The 19,305-nt window shown below is 44.0% G+C and overlaps 2 protein-coding genes across 2 annotated transcripts; one reads left to right on the top strand and one right to left on the bottom strand.

Annotated features, from left to right (window-relative positions):
* Positions 1-427: 427 nt before the first annotated feature.
* hes6 (hes family bHLH transcription factor 6) lies at positions 428-2,388 on the top strand. The gene is made up of 4 exons (XM_076097774.1): positions 428-741; positions 837-923; positions 1,064-1,145; positions 1,458-2,388. The coding sequence occupies exons 1-4, from the start codon at positions 667-669 to the stop codon at positions 1,871-1,873; spliced, it is 660 nt and encodes a 219-aa protein (XP_075953889.1). The 5' UTR covers positions 428-666; the 3' UTR covers positions 1,874-2,388.
* Positions 2,389-6,399: 4,011 nt separating this feature from the next.
* Positions 6,400-18,287, bottom strand: per2 (period circadian clock 2). The gene is made up of 21 exons (XM_076097770.1): positions 17,860-18,287; positions 17,117-17,209; positions 16,807-16,961; positions 16,159-16,280; positions 15,802-16,003; positions 15,272-15,323; positions 14,515-14,657; positions 14,132-14,210; positions 13,887-13,993; positions 13,632-13,785; positions 13,367-13,481; positions 13,031-13,177; positions 12,717-12,807; positions 12,371-12,554; positions 12,066-12,190; positions 11,712-11,918; positions 10,156-10,413; positions 9,186-9,979; positions 7,906-8,263; positions 7,383-7,581; positions 6,400-6,723 (listed from the first exon to the last, which is right to left on the bottom strand). Exons 1-21 carry the CDS (start codon positions 18,285-18,287, stop codon positions 6,513-6,515), a joined length of 4,224 nt encoding a protein of 1,407 aa, XP_075953885.1. The 3' UTR covers positions 6,400-6,512.
* Between the last annotated feature and the right edge of the window lie 1,018 nt (positions 18,288-19,305).

Genomic DNA, 19,305 nt, shown 5'->3' with positions numbered 1-19,305 from the left:
CCAATTCACATTATTTAATTTATTTCTACAGAGCACTAGTCCTCATAGGTGCACTGATGGCTCACAATCAAGCAAGACATCCAGCTGACTAATGATGCAAAGTGACAATTAGCAGATAGATAGTGGTGTCACACATTAAAAGAGAGTGCTTAAGAATATTAACATTAAGAAGTGAAATGGTGTTTGTTGTTTTTGTAAAAAGGAGCTTGATACACTGAAATTACCGACATGTGAAGCACTGGTTATAATTTGATCTCATTTATTTCAGCCAAAAGATGATCATCTTTCTTGAACCCATCTCTGGTTGAATTTAACTTCAGAGCTCACGTCTTTAATCTTCATGTAACGTGAGGTTCAGACTGAAGTTGGGGGACAAAAGCTGACGTGACCACTGGTGACTAGCGGGTACGAGCCTTGCGCGCCCTGGATGTGTCTCGCTCTCGTCGTAGCCAGTTGACCCATTCATATGTAAATGAACCGTCATATATACCGAGCACAGGCCCCCTCGGAGCAGCATTGAGTAGCCCAGTCTTTCTGCAAGCTTTGTTGGCCGCTGGGATCGCCCGGCCATCTGTCCCATTGACGAGCTGTAACGGCTCTTTGGATTACACGCCGACCTCCAACCCAGTTGGTTTCTGGCAGCGCTTGGGTTAAACTTTTAACAACATGGCCCCCATCCGTAACGACACAAACGCAGCGGACGGAGGTGATGACTGCAGTGGCATCAAATCTGACAGAAAGGTGAGGGTTTATGTGGCCACTAAATACAAAGAGGCCTGTTTTGACTCGGCTGATAACTGACAAAGTAACTCCATTGTCGTTACTGTTTTTGGCAGATGAGGAAACCTCTGGTGGAAAAGAAAAGGAGGGCTCGCATCAATGAAAGTTTACAAGAACTCAGAGTTCTCATGGCGGATGCAGACGTAAGTTTGGCTACTATGCGTATATTTTAGGCCCCTGCTTTGTGTTGTGTTTCTGCTCAAAACATTACATTGTCTACATTTGTGTAGTTTAGCCTGTGTCGCCAGCGCTGGTTACTTACGCTTTTTTTCACCCGCTGCAGTTACAATCAAAGATGGAGAATGCCGAAGTGCTGGAGATGACAGTGAAACGGGTGGAGGGCGTCCTGCAGAACCAGGCTCAAGGTATACATTGTTTATCCAACTAGGTTTACTTGACAGTACGCCATTAAATAACTGTTCATTATATATTTAACTTTTCACAAGCAAGTATTAACCTAAACTTAATTTACATGGCATCATTCCGCCGAACAATACAACGTTAATTTATGACGGTTAGCGCATTAATCTCCTAATTAACTGCTGCGGCCACAGGTGCGCGTGTGCATCTTCAACCGCGGCTCAGCCAATCAGAAGGCCAACGGTTGTAACTGTCCGTTGGAAATGTAGCTTAGCTAACTCCTGAGCTAACGCATGTTTTACTTCATCTTTCCACAGAAGTGGATGCCGTAAACCGGGAGGCATGCGAGCGTTTCGCTGCGGGCTACATCCAGTGTATGCACGATGTGCACACTTTCGTGTCCAGCTGCCCGGGAATTGACCCAACAGTAGCCGCGGAGCTGTTGAACCACCTCCTGGAGAGCATGCCCCTCAACGACGAAGAGAGCCTCCGGGCGTTGCTCCCCGACACGGTGGCAGAGTGCCCCGGCAATAACAGCACTTGGTCCCTGTCTGAGGGCATGTACGCGGCTCTAGTGTCCCCGGCCTCCTCCTCCACCGACGACCTCTGCTCCGACCTGGATGAGACCTATTCGGAGCACAGTCACGTTTCTTCTTCAGAGGAGGCCGACTGCCAGGATGTGTTGGGCTTGCCTTCCTTAGCTTACTCCAAGTCCATGTGGAGACCGTGGTAGATCACGTCAAACAAGATGAATAGCATGTTTATAACTACACTAGATGATTTAATGCGTTGTGTTAGGACGTTTTGTGGGGTAGGCCTCAGCACATGACAATAACACTGCTGAGATGACAACTTTGAAACTTGTTGAAAGGCATCTGAGAAGCTCTTTGTGTATTTAGGGGGGGACTACAATACAGCTAAAAATGTATTTAATAAAGTATGTAATTAAATCTGTTTGTCAGAAGTCAGAGACTTGTAGGGTCTTCATTTGGAAGTGTATTGGCCTTATATGGGCCTGCCTTCAGTGAAGGGGTAAATGCATATGTAAATATTTACTTGTTGAATATGAATGGTCTGTATAGAAGGTAGCTGTCCCACTAGCAATGCGTTGTTAGTCGTGTGTAAATTATTTTGTATTTAGGATGTCTTTAACTTTGTATTTATAAGTGTCCAATGACTTTTAGTAGGCTACCTCATCTGATTTGCCTAAGTTAAAACTTTTTAATAAATATCTTTTTGGCTTTTAAATTGCATTTGTTCTGATTCTAGGAAAGAAATGCCACATTTCACACACAAGGATCCCACTATACACCCACCCACTGCTGTTTTCAAGATGTTAGTTATTACTCTGCAATTGTGGGCTATCTGAGTGCACTCTCTCTCTCTCTCTCCAAGAGCCCTTAGCACATCGTAGGCATTTGTGAGGTGTGAAATGAGTAATTCACTCACTCCTTATATAGGCCTAGTTGAGGAGTTGACAAATGGGTTTTATAACTCTACTTGACTTCAGCTTTTTTGATGTAAGTTTTAAAATGACATGACAACAAATAACTTGCCAGTCATGGAACTGGGCTCTTGAGTAACAATGCCACCACTGTCAGGTTATCAGTTTCCCAATATATTCTACTGTAATGCACTGGATATGGGGCTTTTCAAATGTTTACAATTATTAATAATCTACTGTTAAACTCTGTACACACCAGTCCCATACAAATTTGTCTGCACCCTCAGACATGACCTCTGTGGCCCCGTGGCCTTGGTGAGGGCCACTGTCAGCTGCTACAACTATGAATAAGAAAAGACAGCATTCCCTGAACTCACTCTTAATCTATTTCTACTCAGATGGCTCCAAGTGTCATTTGTTACACGTTCTTACCCATACTGAGAAGGCTCGTTGGTGAAATCACAAGAAAAAAGATTAATACAGTGAGCACGTGATTACACAGAGCATCTCTATTTAGCATCACTGGTACTTCACTTGTCTATTTTATGCTTATTTACACTTCCACGCCACCACATTTCAAGGTTAAACAGAGAGCTTTTTCATCAACTACATTTATCTGACCGCAACAGTTTTCACTTTGCAGATTCTCGAAAACAAACATGATTATTTACTATAAACTATAAGCAGTCTCGATTGTCTCTACCTTGACCAGCTACAACATTGTCCAACATATGCTTTATCAAAATGTGTTTCCATTTGTTGCTCTACTTATTTCAGAGGGAAATATTGCACTTTTTACTCCACTTAGTTTATAGATATTAATAGTTACTTTGAGTATTTTTTTGTAGGTAGGCCCACAAAATGCTGCTTATAGGTAATGCATCAGCAATAATAATAATAATACGCATCCAATAACATAACATATGAGAATATTAACTTTTTAAAAGTGGCCTTTTGCATTACGAGTATGTACACTGTGGCAGTACTATGCGTACTTTTACTTCTAAAACACCACCTGAGCGATCCGAGTTCTTCCACCACCACCACAGATTTCACACAACGTGACTGGATGTATACCTCGATATATACAGTCCGTCAGTCTGCGCGGGGATCAAACCGGATTTGCGGATCTCCAGAGGTGCAAATGACCGCTGCAGGAGGGCACTTTGATAATTTAGTTCAGGTGTGAACAGTGGAGGGAGGAGAGGGGTCGCTTTGATCCGGCCTGCTGATCCTTGTACCGGAGGATCTGAGAGTCTGCAGAGAAAGACGTCAGATGACATCTCAGCCATTGTTCCAGTGGTCGGCACAGACAGCCATTTGCATTGGGAAGGTGAATGTCACGACTTCAGAATGGAGAAGACACGTTTTTTTTTCAACATTAGGCCTATAAGTATCATCTAAAAACGTATTTGTAGTAGCTGTTTATAGCCCAATATAAACACTTTAAAGGTGTATTTTCATTCAGTTCATATCTACATAAATGGCTCCCTTCTCACCGTTTGTTAAGCATCGATCTGCAAACAGGCAATCTTTTTCTAAGTCGTTTGTGGAGCACTCATTAACTGGCCATTAAGAGCTGCAATCTAACAGCTAGCGTTTGTCAAATTTAACCTAACATGCGCTGCTCCTCCTGTATGCAAGGTAGAAAGTGTTTCAAGCAGACATTTCACAACACACCTAACCCCACTGTAAATTCTCCATCACTTTATTTAGAGAAAATTAAACAAACAGATCTTTTTTTGTAAAAATAAGAAAAGAAAAAAAGGTGCATTGTTGTCAGCGTCAGTTCAAATAACAGAAAGACAAATGACAAATTCAGGAAATGTTCCAAGTTGCACAGTTTCGTCTCCAACGACATCATAGGAGCTTCTTCAAAGTGAAGGAAATCTGTCCACGCAGTCACTTGACATCTGTCTGAGCCGCTTTATACCAGTGCAATAACCCTAAACTACGACTTCTGAAGTGACCACACAAAACGGTAATGAGCTTCAGACACTTCCACAGGATACTCGGGAGGCTCTTTTCCATGTTTATGAGGGGCAACATCAGGACATTTCAAGTGTTATGTGGCAGACTCATAAAACTGAGGAAACATCAATATTCTCCTCACATTTTATATTAATCATCCACCATAAACAACATATTTCTCCAGTATTTACAGTCCATGGTGGGATTTGTCCTAACGATCCCATTTTAAAAATAGATTTCACATTAAATATTAATCATCTTGGTCCTGCTCGTTTTTTTTAAAGATATTTTTCCATAAATATATTAAAAACAAGAATATCTTATACAGAAACAATTAGTGTATGTAAAAATATATATATATATATATATATAATATATATATGCTCAGAGTCAAAGGCTGTTACAAACATTCACACACGCATTGAAATGCATTAAATATACTGTTTCTTTAAGTGAGAGGCAAGTTTCACAGCTGATACTGAAACAAATGCTGCATGGAAATATGCATAAAGAATGAAAACTTACAGCTGCATTAGGTACCGTGACACAGGCAGCTGGAAAAATGGAAATTTGTAATGATAAATTCTCAGAAACAATACAACTTGATGGGTTGCTGGGTAAATGTAGCTAGCTTGCTTGCTATCTCACCTGATTGTCCTTTTCTCAGTGCAGTCTCACAAGTGTTTTCACCTCCATCGTGACGAAGGATCAGTAACGTATGTACTTAGGCATTTAAATTGTATACCTCTACTTCACTTAATCTCAGAGGGAGATATGTTACTTTTTGCATCGAAGGGTATTGTTTTTTTTGCTACTTTTACTTGAGTGAGGAATCTGAGTTTGTTCCCAACTGGGGATGGATGAGGCGAAAAGCTCCAGCCACTGGCGGTGAGTCCATGCCTGCTCTCTGCTGTACAGAGGAGCAAGTCTGTATTTTGCACTTTCCTTTCAGTGACTAAATGCAACATCAGCAAGTCATTTGGGCAAATACTACAGATGTAAATGAGTCTCACTCATGTCCCCCCCCCCCCTCCTTCCAGTGCATCCCACAAAGTGCACTTGTGCGCTAATTCGGTGCTTGATGCCAATGCATGACAGGAGTGACTGAAACGTAACTCCACCTGTCCTCACCGCATGCTGACGTAGCTGCTGTAACGTCCCAAAAAATGCTGAATTCATCATTAACTGCAGCAGTTAGAATAACACAGAGCCGCTTCCTGGCACGTGAACGAAGCAAGCCTCCAGTTGGTTGGTGCACATTTGACCTCTGATGTGCTGCCTGGTGTAAGAGCACATCATGCGTTTCACTCACTGGGCTCGGCTTCTCCTGATCAGTGCAAATGCTGCGCTTTGTTTAGTGCTACACAGAAACAAACAAATGAACACACGTCGTCACAGTGTCCGGCACTCGTACAATCACAAGAGTCTTGACTGTTGAGCCAGTTTTTCTTTGACATCTAAACAGCAAGACCGAGACATTAATGAAAGGCCTGTGTGGTGCTTCATGGAACAGTAGGTCCCTCTTCACAGTCGTACAGAACAAGAGGCTAAAGGGTGATGAATGTCACTATAAAAATATAGGGCGGGTTACGTTAGGCTGGTTGTGTCTGAGAGAGCGTTAGAGGGTTCTTCTCTGGGCCTCCGCCGGCAGCCGACCCCCCCCCCCCCGTCTCTGTATCACCGATGTCCAGCTCTGGCTGATCCGCCACTGCTGCTGCTGCTGCTGCTGCTGCTTCCCCTGAGGCAGCGTCACAACAGGAGCACGCCTGAGCAGGACAGACAAAATGAGGTGAGCGGTGACCCAGAAAAATGTTTGCGACTATTTATGTTTTTTTTTTTTTTTATATATATATATTTAATCCAAACACATAACAGATGAACAACAGTCATGTATTAAGAAAAATACTGTTTCCTTAAGAGACCACATGTTACACAAGAGACACATTTTAAAGCCAAACTAAAATGTAATGAATTGAACTGAATTTAATTTGTAAAATAATAAATAATATCCTTCTACCTTGATGTCTATCGCCTTGGGCAGACCTCCCTTCTTAATCCAGGGGTGGACCGCCATCAGCTCCTTCTTCTGCTCCTCTGAAAAGCGAGGCTGATTCTTCTGCAGCAGCCTCAGCTGCTCTTGGTCCTCTCTGAGCACTCTTTGGATGTCACTGCAGACACAGCAAACACAAACACATTCAATACTCGACCCAACAGATGAACCTTTATGAAGGGTTGGGTTTGCAAATAAGAGAGTTGGATGGTATAGTATTAATGCTGGAGAATCACTAAGGGTGAAAACAACAATACTCCGATTTTTGGATCGATCTTGAGCTATTAAAGTCACTGAAACCTTTTGATAACCATCTACGTGCAAGTTCACAGGCTAATGGAATGTCAGGCACCTCTTATCTAGTGACTGTGTTAATGTAAGGCGGCCATCTAGTGGTCAAAAGCGGTTCCTGCAATAACCGTGCCTAGCGTTTCTGATTTTGAGAGAAACTTGTGAGGAAAAGAGCTGGATCAAGTTATTTTTCATCGTTTTTATTGCCCTACAACAAGTCGTGGTATTTTTCTAAATGCAGACAATGTCCACAGATAAGCTATCATCACACCTTTCGGATGTTTTCTGTCTCCTGGCTGCACACACATCTTCTATTGTCTGTAAACAGGAAACCTGTCTATCAATGAGGATTAGAGTTTTTCTGGATGCAGGCTTTTCCTTATCCTTCCACAACAAACAGAAGGTTGGGTAAACTATCAAACAATAGTTCCTTTACATGGCAACTATCCTACTCCTCCGTGGCTACGCCCCCGTCCTCCTACTCACCGCGATGGCAACTCATAGGTCATCATGATCTTGTCATCTGTGTTGGCAGTGAGCAGCCACAGCGGGTCCTGCAGTAGTAAGTGATCTCTCTGGTCCATCTCCACAGGCCTTCCCTCGCTGCCGCTCAAGTGACCGTTGACCTTCTTGCTGTTCTGGGAGGAGTCCACGCTGCCAAAGTATTGGCTACTGTTGTTGCTTCCTGAAACACCCAAATAGCACGGAATTAATAATTTTGAAACAAATACTTTAACTATGCTTATGTAACACATTTTTGTAAACGTGTGCTTACATCTGTAAATCTTGTGATACGGGCTGTATATTAATAAACCTAGGACTATATAGATGAGCTAAAAGTCCAAATAGGGTCAGCACTTATCACTATTAATTAAATACAAAAATTAGAGCAAAGCTGATTGTTCACTTTGGTGTTTTCTACTTTCCATACTGCTACTTGTATTCAGTTTTCATTCATCTATAAGATTGAAACTTAGGTGCACACCTGTTCCACTGCCGGAGGTCCCACTGGCTGACGTCCTGCTTTGAGATGTCCCGCTGTTGGACGTCCCGCTGGCTGAAGTTCCGCAGCCGTTGGACCCTGAGCCAATGGACCCAGAGGTGGCTGAGCCGGTACCCGAGCAGGAGTCCTCGTGGAGAATAATGTCCAACATGTCGCTGGACAAAGAGTTTGCGTCGCTGTTGTTCCCGTCGCCACGTGAACTCGCCTGCAAAAAGACAAACATAAAAGCGACACTATGAAAGAGGAGCTTGACTTCATAGCTTTGGCCAGCAGACTGTAGAACTTCCTCCATCTCCTGCATCTTTACGATACAGGCAGGTGCCGTATCATTGGCCGTGTTAGATCGCGCTTCTGCATTTCTAGACTCAACTGGGAGTATATTTCTGCAGTGAGCATGGGAAATTGTCCACCTCGTCAATCACCTGGTACACAATACCCTGTGATTATCATAGCTACACAATAAGGCTGAGCATAGTGAGCATAGTTACTTAAAACTGGTTGTTACTGCAAATGTTCATCGTAATGGTCAAGCTTGGTTTGGTTCTGGCATGCAAAAATCAAAGACTATGTATGTGCAGTTATACATACATTATGTACTACAATGAGTTTTCGGTGTAACTTTGTAGACATTTTTAAGAAATTCAATACATCCCTTGTTTTTCACAACGTCAGATTATGTCTTCTTAAAGCTTCTCAGTTTCATGGTTTACTTCAAATCAATGTCACTGCAAGAACACTGCAAGATTGAAAAAGCTAATCACAAGTCATTAAAAAGGAGAACAGAGAAACTGTTACCGTTATAATCGACATATGGAATCAGGGAGGAATGGGATTGGAGAAGTGTGGAGGGTTTCTGATGATTTGCCTACCTCTTTGCTGCAAGCCCTCAGCCTAGAGCACACTTTATCCCAAGACAAACGCTCAGGGACACAGGGCGAGCCCTCGCGATACAAGGGTCCAGGTGGACGAAGGAGACTGATAGACAGCTAAAGGGTGTAAGGGATAATAATATCATGTGTTAACACCCTGGGCCACATTTCATCTGAGGAGTCTAGACTGACTTGACTTTAAACATGGCAGACTACCAACGGGAGGTTTAAACAACCCACATTGATGAAGTTTAGCGAGGCATTGAAATTTCATCCTGACAGTTTAAGAATGTTACAGGTGCTTACCTGCTTCAGCTCTCTCTCCATGACTTGGCTGCCATTTGTTTCTTTCTCCCTTTCAGCAGCGTTATTCCCTTGTCCTCCAGAAGAGAGCACTGTGCTGTCCTGTCGGTCCACAGACAGCTCCAGGTCCAGCAGGTTGAGGGGTGAGCTGCAGCGGGACTGGAAGAGGGGTGGGGACACCGGGCCTCCAGACTGGGGCGTAGAGGAGCGAGACTGGCCCTCCACCACGGGGGCCTTTGAGGTTTCCGAGGATGGAGGGAAGTAGAACGACGGGGCCATGTAGCCTGCTTGAAGGCCAAAGTGGTTTTGTGAGTTGAACTGGTTCTGAACACTGAAGGGAGGTGGAGACGTGAAGGGGCCCTGTCCTGGAAAGGCAGCCTGGCCAAACGGTTGCAGCTGGGTGGGGAAGCCACCATTTGCTGCGTGGTACACTGGCTGTGGAGGAGGCACTCCAGGGGCCATCGGAGGGAAGGGCATGGGCAACATCAGAGCCACAATGGGGGCGACAATCGGGGTGGTGTAGGGAGCAGGATGAATGGGTGGGGCACAGGGAGGGGCCTGTGTGCCCTGACTGTCCCCAAAGCCCTGTAGAGTGGCGTCTGCGCGGGGAGCTATGGAACTGGCTCTGGGGTAAACCTGTAGGGGGTAGCCTGGCATCACGGAGGGGTAGGGGTAGGCCATGGGAAAGGTCGACTGTGAGGAGTCAGAGCGAGACCAACAGGTTGGGTTAAGGCCGTGGTTTCGAAGAGGAGGCCGCACGTGTTGCTGTCTGTGATGGGACACCGTGCTATCCGAGGAGTCCGTCTTCCTCGCTCGCTTCGACTTGGTCTTCTTATTCCGTGTGCCTCGCCGCGCACTGGGCTCTACAGTCGGTCCGCCCTGCTTGGAGGATCGAGCAGCAAGTACAGCTAGAGGTTGGAGAGGATAAAAAAAGAATTTTTGAATGTGACAAAAGTGATTATTATTATTATACTATATTATTATTACAGATAGAAGCTACAAACATAACACCCAAGTTGTAATAAGCTGGCATTATCCTTTAAAGGCTTTTGATATGACGTGTCAGTGTGGTGGTCGTAGGTACCATCGCTGGCGATCTGTTCCCTCTGACGGTACCGAGAGCAGTTTTCTTTGAGCGCCGTGAGTCCTCGTAACTCCCGGACGCGATACAGAAAAGTCTGCTCCTCCTTCTGCGTATGGGCTGCCAAAACCTGCTTGGTCAAGCCCAATTTCTTGTAGGACTCCCTCTCCTGACTAGGAGGTGAAACAACAGAAAGAGGAGCCCTGGAGCCCTGGTTGGACTCTACCGTCTCTCCTGTTCCTGGGACATCCTCTATGATCTCTGTATGTCAGAGGGTGACAGCGGAGAGAGACTTTAACATACTCTAAAGCAATGAAGAATGGAGTAGAATGCAACACAACTGTTTAGCATTTGCAGTGACAATGATGATAACAACAGCGGTGTTGATCAAGCATTGTAGCGGCCTTAACAGGGACCTATGAAAAAACACCCTGGGGACCCCATTTCAGGGCCACAGATAATATTCACTTGCATACTTCCATCACAGGGTAGATCATTTGGCCTCGAGTCCGGCTCACTCACTGGTTACAATGATTACTACGGTGGCTATTGAAATATATTTGTGCTAAATTTACAACAATTTGCACACACATTTTTTTTTTTCTTTCCGTTCATCATTGTGGGCGATATTAAATGATCCAGTGAGGTTCAAAGTTGTGGAACAATGCAACATTATATATTGCAAGGTGAATTACTGTTTATATACACTTTGTAACACAGGAGCCATTGAACAAGCCAATGAGTACACAGCTGTTGGCCTGTGGTATTGAGATAAAGCATTATATTACCTCTAGATTAACATTGGTTTTGCCAATTCTTTCCATTACATTTGTACTTAATACTGTATTTCTTTCTTTAATGTTAATCTGGTCAGTTGATAAAACTTTCACTACTAACATTGAGACGCAACACTAGATTAGCATTACTAATCAATGCTATTGTTAGGATAGCAACTGAACTCTTTTACAAATTTTTTGATTAAATTGAGAAAAACCCGTATCACCACCACTGCTGTTATTTTGGACGGGACCCAATCACCTTGCGAACATTGAGCAGAACTAAAGAAATTGACACAGTGTGAAGAACTTTTCTGTGTGTTGAGATACAAGCTGCCAAGCATCCACTGATAACACACACACACACACACACACACATAGAAAGACATGAAGTTGGATTTACAGTGCTGTGAAAAACCATTTGCACCGGCCTGATTTCTTCCGTGTCTGCATATTTGTCACACCGAGTGGTTTCAGATGTTCAAAAAGTAGCTGATTGATGCTTGAAAATCTACAGCTGTGTCTGAGCTGAACATTTCTGTTGGGCCGAAATCCAAAAGAGTGATATCAAACCTTTAAAGATATTTAACACCTAATGCAGTTATTGCACCTAATTGTGTTTCAAGTGGCCAATCCCTTTTCAAATGGGTGATCTGTTTTTTGGATAACTTTGTTCCTGTTGCTGTTTTAAAGACTGTTAGAAGATCTGATATCTTTGTATGATAAATATGCAACGATAGAAGAAATCAGGTAGGAAGCAAAGATTTCTTTACGGCACTGTACCTGACTCTGGTTGAGGTTTCTTGTCCCCAACATGCACTATGGTGCTACTGTAGCTACACTGGCTGGTTATGGACACCACGCTTTCTGGTTTGTTAGGTACAGGCAGGGGCAGAGAAGTGCCCCCCACTGCTGTGGCCGTGTCACTGGACTTTTTGTTTCGATCATCCAAAGCGGAGAGAGCGGACTGATTCTTCAACAAGGCTGGTTCTGCCAAAGAGACCAGAGAACAAGAGATACTGACAAGGAACTGGCATTGTAGAATCTGAGAGAGAAGTTTAAAGGAAAGGCCGTAGCTTTGTATGATAAGATGACAATAAGTGTCTGCTATCGTATCTTGGTAGTGTGGACACGTACCTTGAGGCACCTGCGTGCTGTTAAGTCCTTTCCGTTTGTCCTCATCCGAGTTAGAGGACGTGGTGTTCGAGGAAGACTGGCACTTCCTCTTCATTGTGATGGGAACATTACAGCTCTCCAAGTACCTGCAGCAATCATAACAACACACCATCAATTATAGTAAACTAGCTATCTGTAACAGTAGGTGATATCAAAAGTTTTTGGTCTGACATTATTAAAGTGGATTACCTATGACATTTAAGAGTACAAGGCTCGGTATGAACTGTATCCTACACAGGATCAAAATCATGTCTTTATCTCTGTACCTGACAACACTGTCCAGACAGCTGATCTGTTGGTAGGAGTAGACGGTCTGATCATTGAAGGCCGTCTCCTCCTGGGAAGAGGACCTACTCTCCTCCATATTGACATTGGCCCCGGTCTCCTTCCAGTTGAGGGGAGCTGCTGAGTCTTTGGACCGCACCACCGCCGAGCTCTTCTCTACGGACTCTACTGGAGAAGGGCCAGGAGTTAGGGGCTACTCCAGGATGTGGTCAGTTTCACAACAAATATGACATTTTCCCCAAAAACTTTTTTTTACTGCGTCTTGCTCAGACACTCTTTCTCAACTATTTAAAAACAAATATGCAGGTAGTTGTCAGCTGGACTTACTGCCATTGCTTTTCTTGATGTCATGTTTGGTTGTTTGATGCTCCTGGCTCTTCTGAAGATGTATTCCTTTACAGATTTCACGAAAAGTTCGCTGTGAATCAGACACAAGACTCTGATTAAAACTATGTTTGTGGGACAATCATCAACGTGGTTAAATGAACATGGCTTAATAGTGGATTTATCCTGCTGTTCAGTCCAAGAACAGTCAGGTCGGTTGGTTCAACAACCCAGTATATTTTATTGCTATATCACCTGCAGTGATGCAGAACCACATGGGCTTGAATACATTGCACTATTACTTAAGCTTTACTCACCGGTCTGGCTTTGCCGCTCACTTCCTCCTCCTCTTGTCGGATCTTGGTTCCGCCGCCGTTGTTAAGGCTCTCGCTAGAGGAGCTCATGCCCACAAGATCATTTCTGTTCAGACTACCGTAGCCACTGGAGCCACTGTTATGGACCGGCTGAGCACAGATATAGAAAGGTAAGACAGTTGAAAGAAAATTGGTTTTACAATTTCCACCCTGATATGTCCCGTTTTTTTAATTGAATTTTTTTTTTTGCATCTCTTCTATCGCTTAAATAAAACCACCTCTTCTTCTATAATCAGTACTATGTGTAAATGATTTCTATACGTCTTTATCCCGTCTCACCTGTAGCAGGAGCCGATGGATCTGCTCAGTAATCTCCTGGATGTCAGACTCCATGGTCTTCATCTCACGGACAGCGGACACCGGGCCCACAAAAACGTCTTCATTCACAGGACCCCTGGTAAACAAAAAGCACATCAGCAAATCAAGATCAAGATCAAACAGCCCCATAAATCATAAATGTCTTTCTACGAAACACTGGGAACTTCAAAGAGTGGCTTATTGACAGCTATGACAGACAGTATATCGGCAAGACAGTGATACTCACATGCGCACTTTGTGTCTTCCGATAACGAAGGAGACTTTGCGACTCCAGGGGTTGACGAAACTGGACCAGCTGGTGTCAAGAATGATGTATTCTCCATTTCGCGCACAGAACCGGATGGACGAGTGGTCAAATGGTTGTCCTGCGAATTGAAGAACTGCGTAGAAAGCCAACGTATCAGAGTCAGAATCATGATGGGGACAGATTTCTGGTGCGGACACCGGGAATTCTGAAATCTATTCAATTCTGTAGACTCACTCTTTTTGTGAATGGCCAACATAATCGGTCGGTCACTGGGATGAATGTGGAGGAGGATCGGTGTTCCAATCAGGTCCTGGGGGAGGTACCCGAGGAGAGGAACCGCCCTAATACGCACAAAACACATTGCTCTGTTGGTTGGCGAGTAATTGCATAAATTCTCTTATCCTCTGATAGTTGGGTGTTTTGTGCTCGAATACTCAGAACGTTTAACTTAGAAGTAGAAACATCCCACAATGGCTTACCTCTCATCTACATCCTGAAACACACAGCTCGGAGTGTGTGTGGTGGTGAAGATGCGTTTGTCTGTTGGAATTCTGGGCGCTTTAAGAAAGAGAAAAAGATTTTATTTATTAATGTCTCTTCTATCTCAAATAGATCTGGGATTGGTTTAAAAAAATAAACCAAAATGCCTTGACGGAACAGAATTGTCTACTTCAGATAACAATACTTTTCCCAGCTCCTAATAACTTGACCAAATCTGACATTTTTTCCATATGCGTTTAGTTGATTATAGAGAAAAGTACAGTGAATGTAAAGCATGACACAAAGATGTACTCCAACAGCAAATGTACACAGTGTCAAACTGACCGAGGACCACCATCAAACAAACAGGAGTTGTTCTCACCATCATAACCAGAGTGAACTCTCTCAGCCAGCAGGAGGCAGCAGAACTGGTCTTCCGCATGCACCGTGTCTTGGACCTTCATCCGGTAGGGTGTCATGCGGAATGGATAGTACTGCAGATCGCCCTCGCACTCCTTACCGCCACTAGAAATGAGTTAGAAGAAAAGATGAGTTCAAATGAAAGCTACAAGCAGCTACTAACGGGCCTTCGCACCTTCCCGCATGTCGAAGGTACTGCCAGTTATTTTTCTTCCTCCGTTCAACAGGGTCTCACCGACCCCAGGTCAGTGCTCGGGCTCTTATAAAGATGTGTTTGTTCAAACGAAGTACAAGTTTTCACAAATAACGCCTGTCCAGGTTCACAAGGAGGCAGTGTTTAGCTATGTTTCCCTTCATATCTGTATACAATTAATGAGAGTGGTGCGTGTTCATTCTATTATTTCTGTTCTTCAGAGTTTGAAACCTAAAGTGTAATGATCTCTTCTTTCATCTTTTCCTCAAAATGAGAACTTGAGGAAAGGTTTGAAAAAAAGAGTGAATGGAACGTCCTCACAAGTGCAGTAAGGTGTGCGTGTGTCTGTCTGTCTGCCTGTATGTATAACATTGGCCTGGAAAAAGTATCTTCTTCTACAAGCGTATGACGTCATTAACTAATTGAAAAACATCGAGAGTGGAATGAAAGTATGAATAAAAACTACACACAGGTTCGAGCAGCAGATGGCCCGACGCCGGGTTTGAACCAACACACACACACCCACCTGATACGACAGAAGAAGGACTTCTCCTGCATGCAGTCAGGCGGCGATGACTCTGAAACGGGGGAAAAAATGAATGTTTTAATTCAAAAGCAACATGATCCAGCTGAATGCTATTAGGGGTCTTGGCTCCAGCAGGTGATGAAGATTAATTCCATCAAAAAAACATCACTGAGGAACGCAGCTCTGCACTTAAATGCAATGAATTTAACGCTAGTTGATGCTAAAGTTGATGTGCTAGCCAAAATATTTCCAGGCATATGGGGGACAAATCACATCTCATCATTGACATATTTCGTTTTAGCCCATGAGACAGCTCAGCCTGTTCTACCCTGCTTGGTTGAGAGGGGCAAACATCGTCAGTTTTATGAATAGTTAAGGTCAACTTAACCCACCGCGTTGATGGCAGCCTGTGCTCGTCACCTATACGCAGACTTACTATTCAGAGATCTCATTAACAGTCATTGTGTATTATCTAGAGCTTTGTATTGGCACTGCGTCAGCAGAGAGCTGCCTAGTGGTTATATATTTACCTGCTCCAGTGCACATGCTCCAGGAGGGCAGCCGGTACGGCGTCGTGAAGCTGTAGAACACACCAACATCCTGCGGCGTCAAGAACTCCACAAACTTGCTGTTCTTGAACACTTCTCTTTTGCAGTTGAGGATGGAGGCAGCCTGATCAGAAATGTAGACTATCCTTCCGGTGATGAGAGAAACTGCGACTGCAAAAATGTCCTGTTGAGGAAATCCAAATGGGGGGATAGATGAGAAAACTTGTACCTAACTGCTCAAATAAATTGAAGGATTTTTGTTCACAAACATTACACCAGTATATGCAGAGAAAAATATCTAAATATTTGTTTTAGCTTGAAGATACTCCAGTGACTCACGTTGTTTTTGAGGGTGTATTCAGAGGTAATGCTGTCTATCTCCTCAATCGTATAAGAGGACACATCCAGGCTTGAAGGTTGACTGTCATTGGTCATCAGCAGCTGGTAATATTCCTCATTGGCTGCAACACGCAGATAGGGAATTTAATACAGTCTGATCACAGCAAAATATACAAAACAGAATAGATGGCATGTGGAAACCGATATTTTGCTGAAAGCAACATGAACCAAAAAGTTCAACAAAAAGATGATCTCTTTATAGTGAAGTCACAGACATTTTTTTATGATTACAAATGTCTCAGTGCTACGCTAAAATGCGTCGTAATCCGTACACCCAAACTGTCGGTACTGTTGAACCTCTACCCGCCCACTTCCATCTGTAAACATTTAAGCGGGGTAGAATTAAGCCTTTACAGACCATTACCCATAGATCTGCCGAGACAACGTTCCCTCCCACGCAAAGTCACGTCTTTATTTATTTCTTGGATCTCATTTAGCTACTACGCTTCCTGATTTCCAAAGAACAGAAATAGGATTCTTGTTATAGCTTAATAATAGCTCCTTTCATGGAACGGACCATAAAAAAAGCACTGTGTAGTAAAACACGAGCAGAGAAGCCACAAACAGAGAGACGTGAATGCACTTTACCTTCCACTTGTTTGACGCAGCGCAGCGCGTACTTGAGGGTGTTCAAAGTGGAGGACTTGCTGTTGTGTCTCTTCTCAGCGGGCAGGTGATGCTTCAGCTCTTTCAGGGTTTTGATCATCTCCTTCTGGGTCTTGGCTTTGGCAGACTCCTGACTACTGCAAGATGCACAATCACACGCGCATGCACAGCGGCAAGTCAGATACTGCAGTCACATATTCCCTCAAAAAGAGATTTAAAAAAAAGCTCATCATAGAGAATGTGCACCATGTTTGAATGTTTTCAGTATTACAGCGGTGGTCAGTGCACTAACCTGCAGCCGCTGGTTGAAGGGTTGTCCTGCTCTGAGCTCAGCAGGCTGAAGGCGTTTGAGCTGCTGGGAGGAGACGGACTGTGAGAGTTCGAGCTGTGGGGAAGAGAAGAACAATTCAACATTTTGCAGCCAAAAAAATATGACTTTAATCCCCTCGAAGACAGACACAGACAGAGAGGGAGAGACTCGCAACTGATCTACTGATTTCAACTCCTCCCTCACTAAATCAAAACTGAGACAGTCGTCTGTTCGGTTACAAAAAATGTTGGCATCATTTTTGGATATTTCTGAAGCACAAATTTCACAATTTTGACACACAAAGACACAAAGACACACCTACTTCTCACCCAGCCGAGACACCTGCTGTTGCTAAGGTGCTCAGTGCCACCCCGACACTCTAATTGCCCCCCCCCCCCCCAGATGCCACCTACAAATTTATGCCACGCAACAAGGATGTAATAGAAAAGCTATTATCCAAATATTTCTGTGTTTACATTTTAGTTTAACACCTCATGGTGTCAGATAAAACCGATTGAGAGTTCACTTGTGTTTCAAACACGAGTCCTGGACGGCCATCACTGAGGCCTTGGCTCACCTATCTCGGGACATTAGTGAACGCCGACAAACACATCCGGTGCCGATAGCTGCATTCATTATGTCCAAACTGCGGTGATGGAAGGTTAAGTGGATGCCTAAAAGACGTCAGCCTATATATGGATAGGTCGAAAACAACCACCACTGACCTCTTGTTGCTTTCAGAAGATTCCAGCAGTGCCGAGTCTTTACTGGTGCCATTGGAGCTGACCAAGGACTCGTGGCCGTGGCTCTCATTGCCACGACTCTGGTTGCCGTGGCTTTCGTTGCCCTGCGATTCGGTTCCGCTGCCGCTGGACCCGCTGCTCTTCATCTCCACGTCCTCCTCGGGGAGCGATCGGGAGCGGGCGTTCTTGCGATGCTTGTGCGGCGAGGCGGGAGGGTCCTGACCGCTGCTGTCGCTGCCCTCAGAGCGGAGGCCTAAGTCAGCCCCACCTTGGCTGTAGCCGCCCATCCGGTGGAGCTGTGCCATGGAGCTGCACCCCGAGGCCCCCCTTGGCATGGAGCTGCAGGAGTCTACATCCTGGTCCTCCAGCACCGCGAAGCGATAGTGCTTGGAGTCTGAATCTTGCGACATCATGAGGAGGAGTGCTGCCGTGGGCTCGTTCAAGGTTAGTTGTAATTGGATGATGAAAGAACGCTATCAGCCCATTTTCACAAGGCTGAGGCCGGAGAGAATGAAAGAGGTCACGGATTGATCTGTTGAGGGAAGATTATACGTGTTAGTAAGGAAGGAACCCCTGTGCATTGAAAGTTATGCATATTTTAAATATGGTGGAATCCTATGACTGCAACAGATAATTACACTAGTTTGTGTTCAAGTGAAAGAAAATAATTTTAGCATTTTAATGCCAAACTGACATGAACTGAAATCAGAGGCTGTCTAGACAACAGGAACACAATACAAACTATTATTATTATGCTTTTGTAAATGATCGGCAGTATGCAAAATATACATCATTTGTATGAAATTAGTTAAAATATCCCCAAAACACTGGCATGGTTTTTCAACACAAGGACGTAGTCATTCATTCGCGTCCAGAAATTCAAAAAGATCTTTTCAAAACAAATCAACGCTTCTTTCAAAAAGGTGTCTTTTGTCTGGTGTGATATCAAAACACACAGCAGGGTTTAACCCCTGACCCCTGAAGAGCCCCGCAGGTGAGTCTCTGATGTACAGTCAAAATGCTCACTTGAAGAGACAGCGTGGCCTTTAAGAACAGTGGGGCTGTCCCATCTGAGCCCTCCAACCCTTTCAAAGGTTCCTCCACTTGAAAGACAGCGTTGATCTGAATGCCACCATAGGTTGCTGCAGCATCTGAGAGATGAAGTCAAATCTATCTGACAAAAAACTGATTGTTTTTTTTTAAAGATTTTAATCAGGGTTGGAAGCAAAATGTTGATCATGTTTGGCCAAGGTCTAGCCAATGCTGCAGTGGTGAATTCAGCTTTCCTAAAGGAGAGAGCCTGTGAGAGATTTCCTAATATTTATATAATATTTTAATTAGTGTGTAGTCACCATCTTATACAATGGATTTAATTTGCATGATAGCTTACATAAGTTTACAGTGAGTGGTTCAATTAGAGTGAAACAC

The sequence above is a fragment of the Anarhichas minor genome, unplaced genomic scaffold (assembly GCF_050575085.1).
Source record: "Anarhichas minor isolate MPS153535 unplaced genomic scaffold, ASM5057508v1 ptg000024l, whole genome shotgun sequence".
Taxonomy (NCBI): domain Eukaryota; kingdom Metazoa; phylum Chordata; class Actinopteri; order Perciformes; family Anarhichadidae; genus Anarhichas; species Anarhichas minor.
Note: the sequence above shows the minus strand (reverse complement) of the source record. Positions and strands in the feature narration are given on the sequence as shown.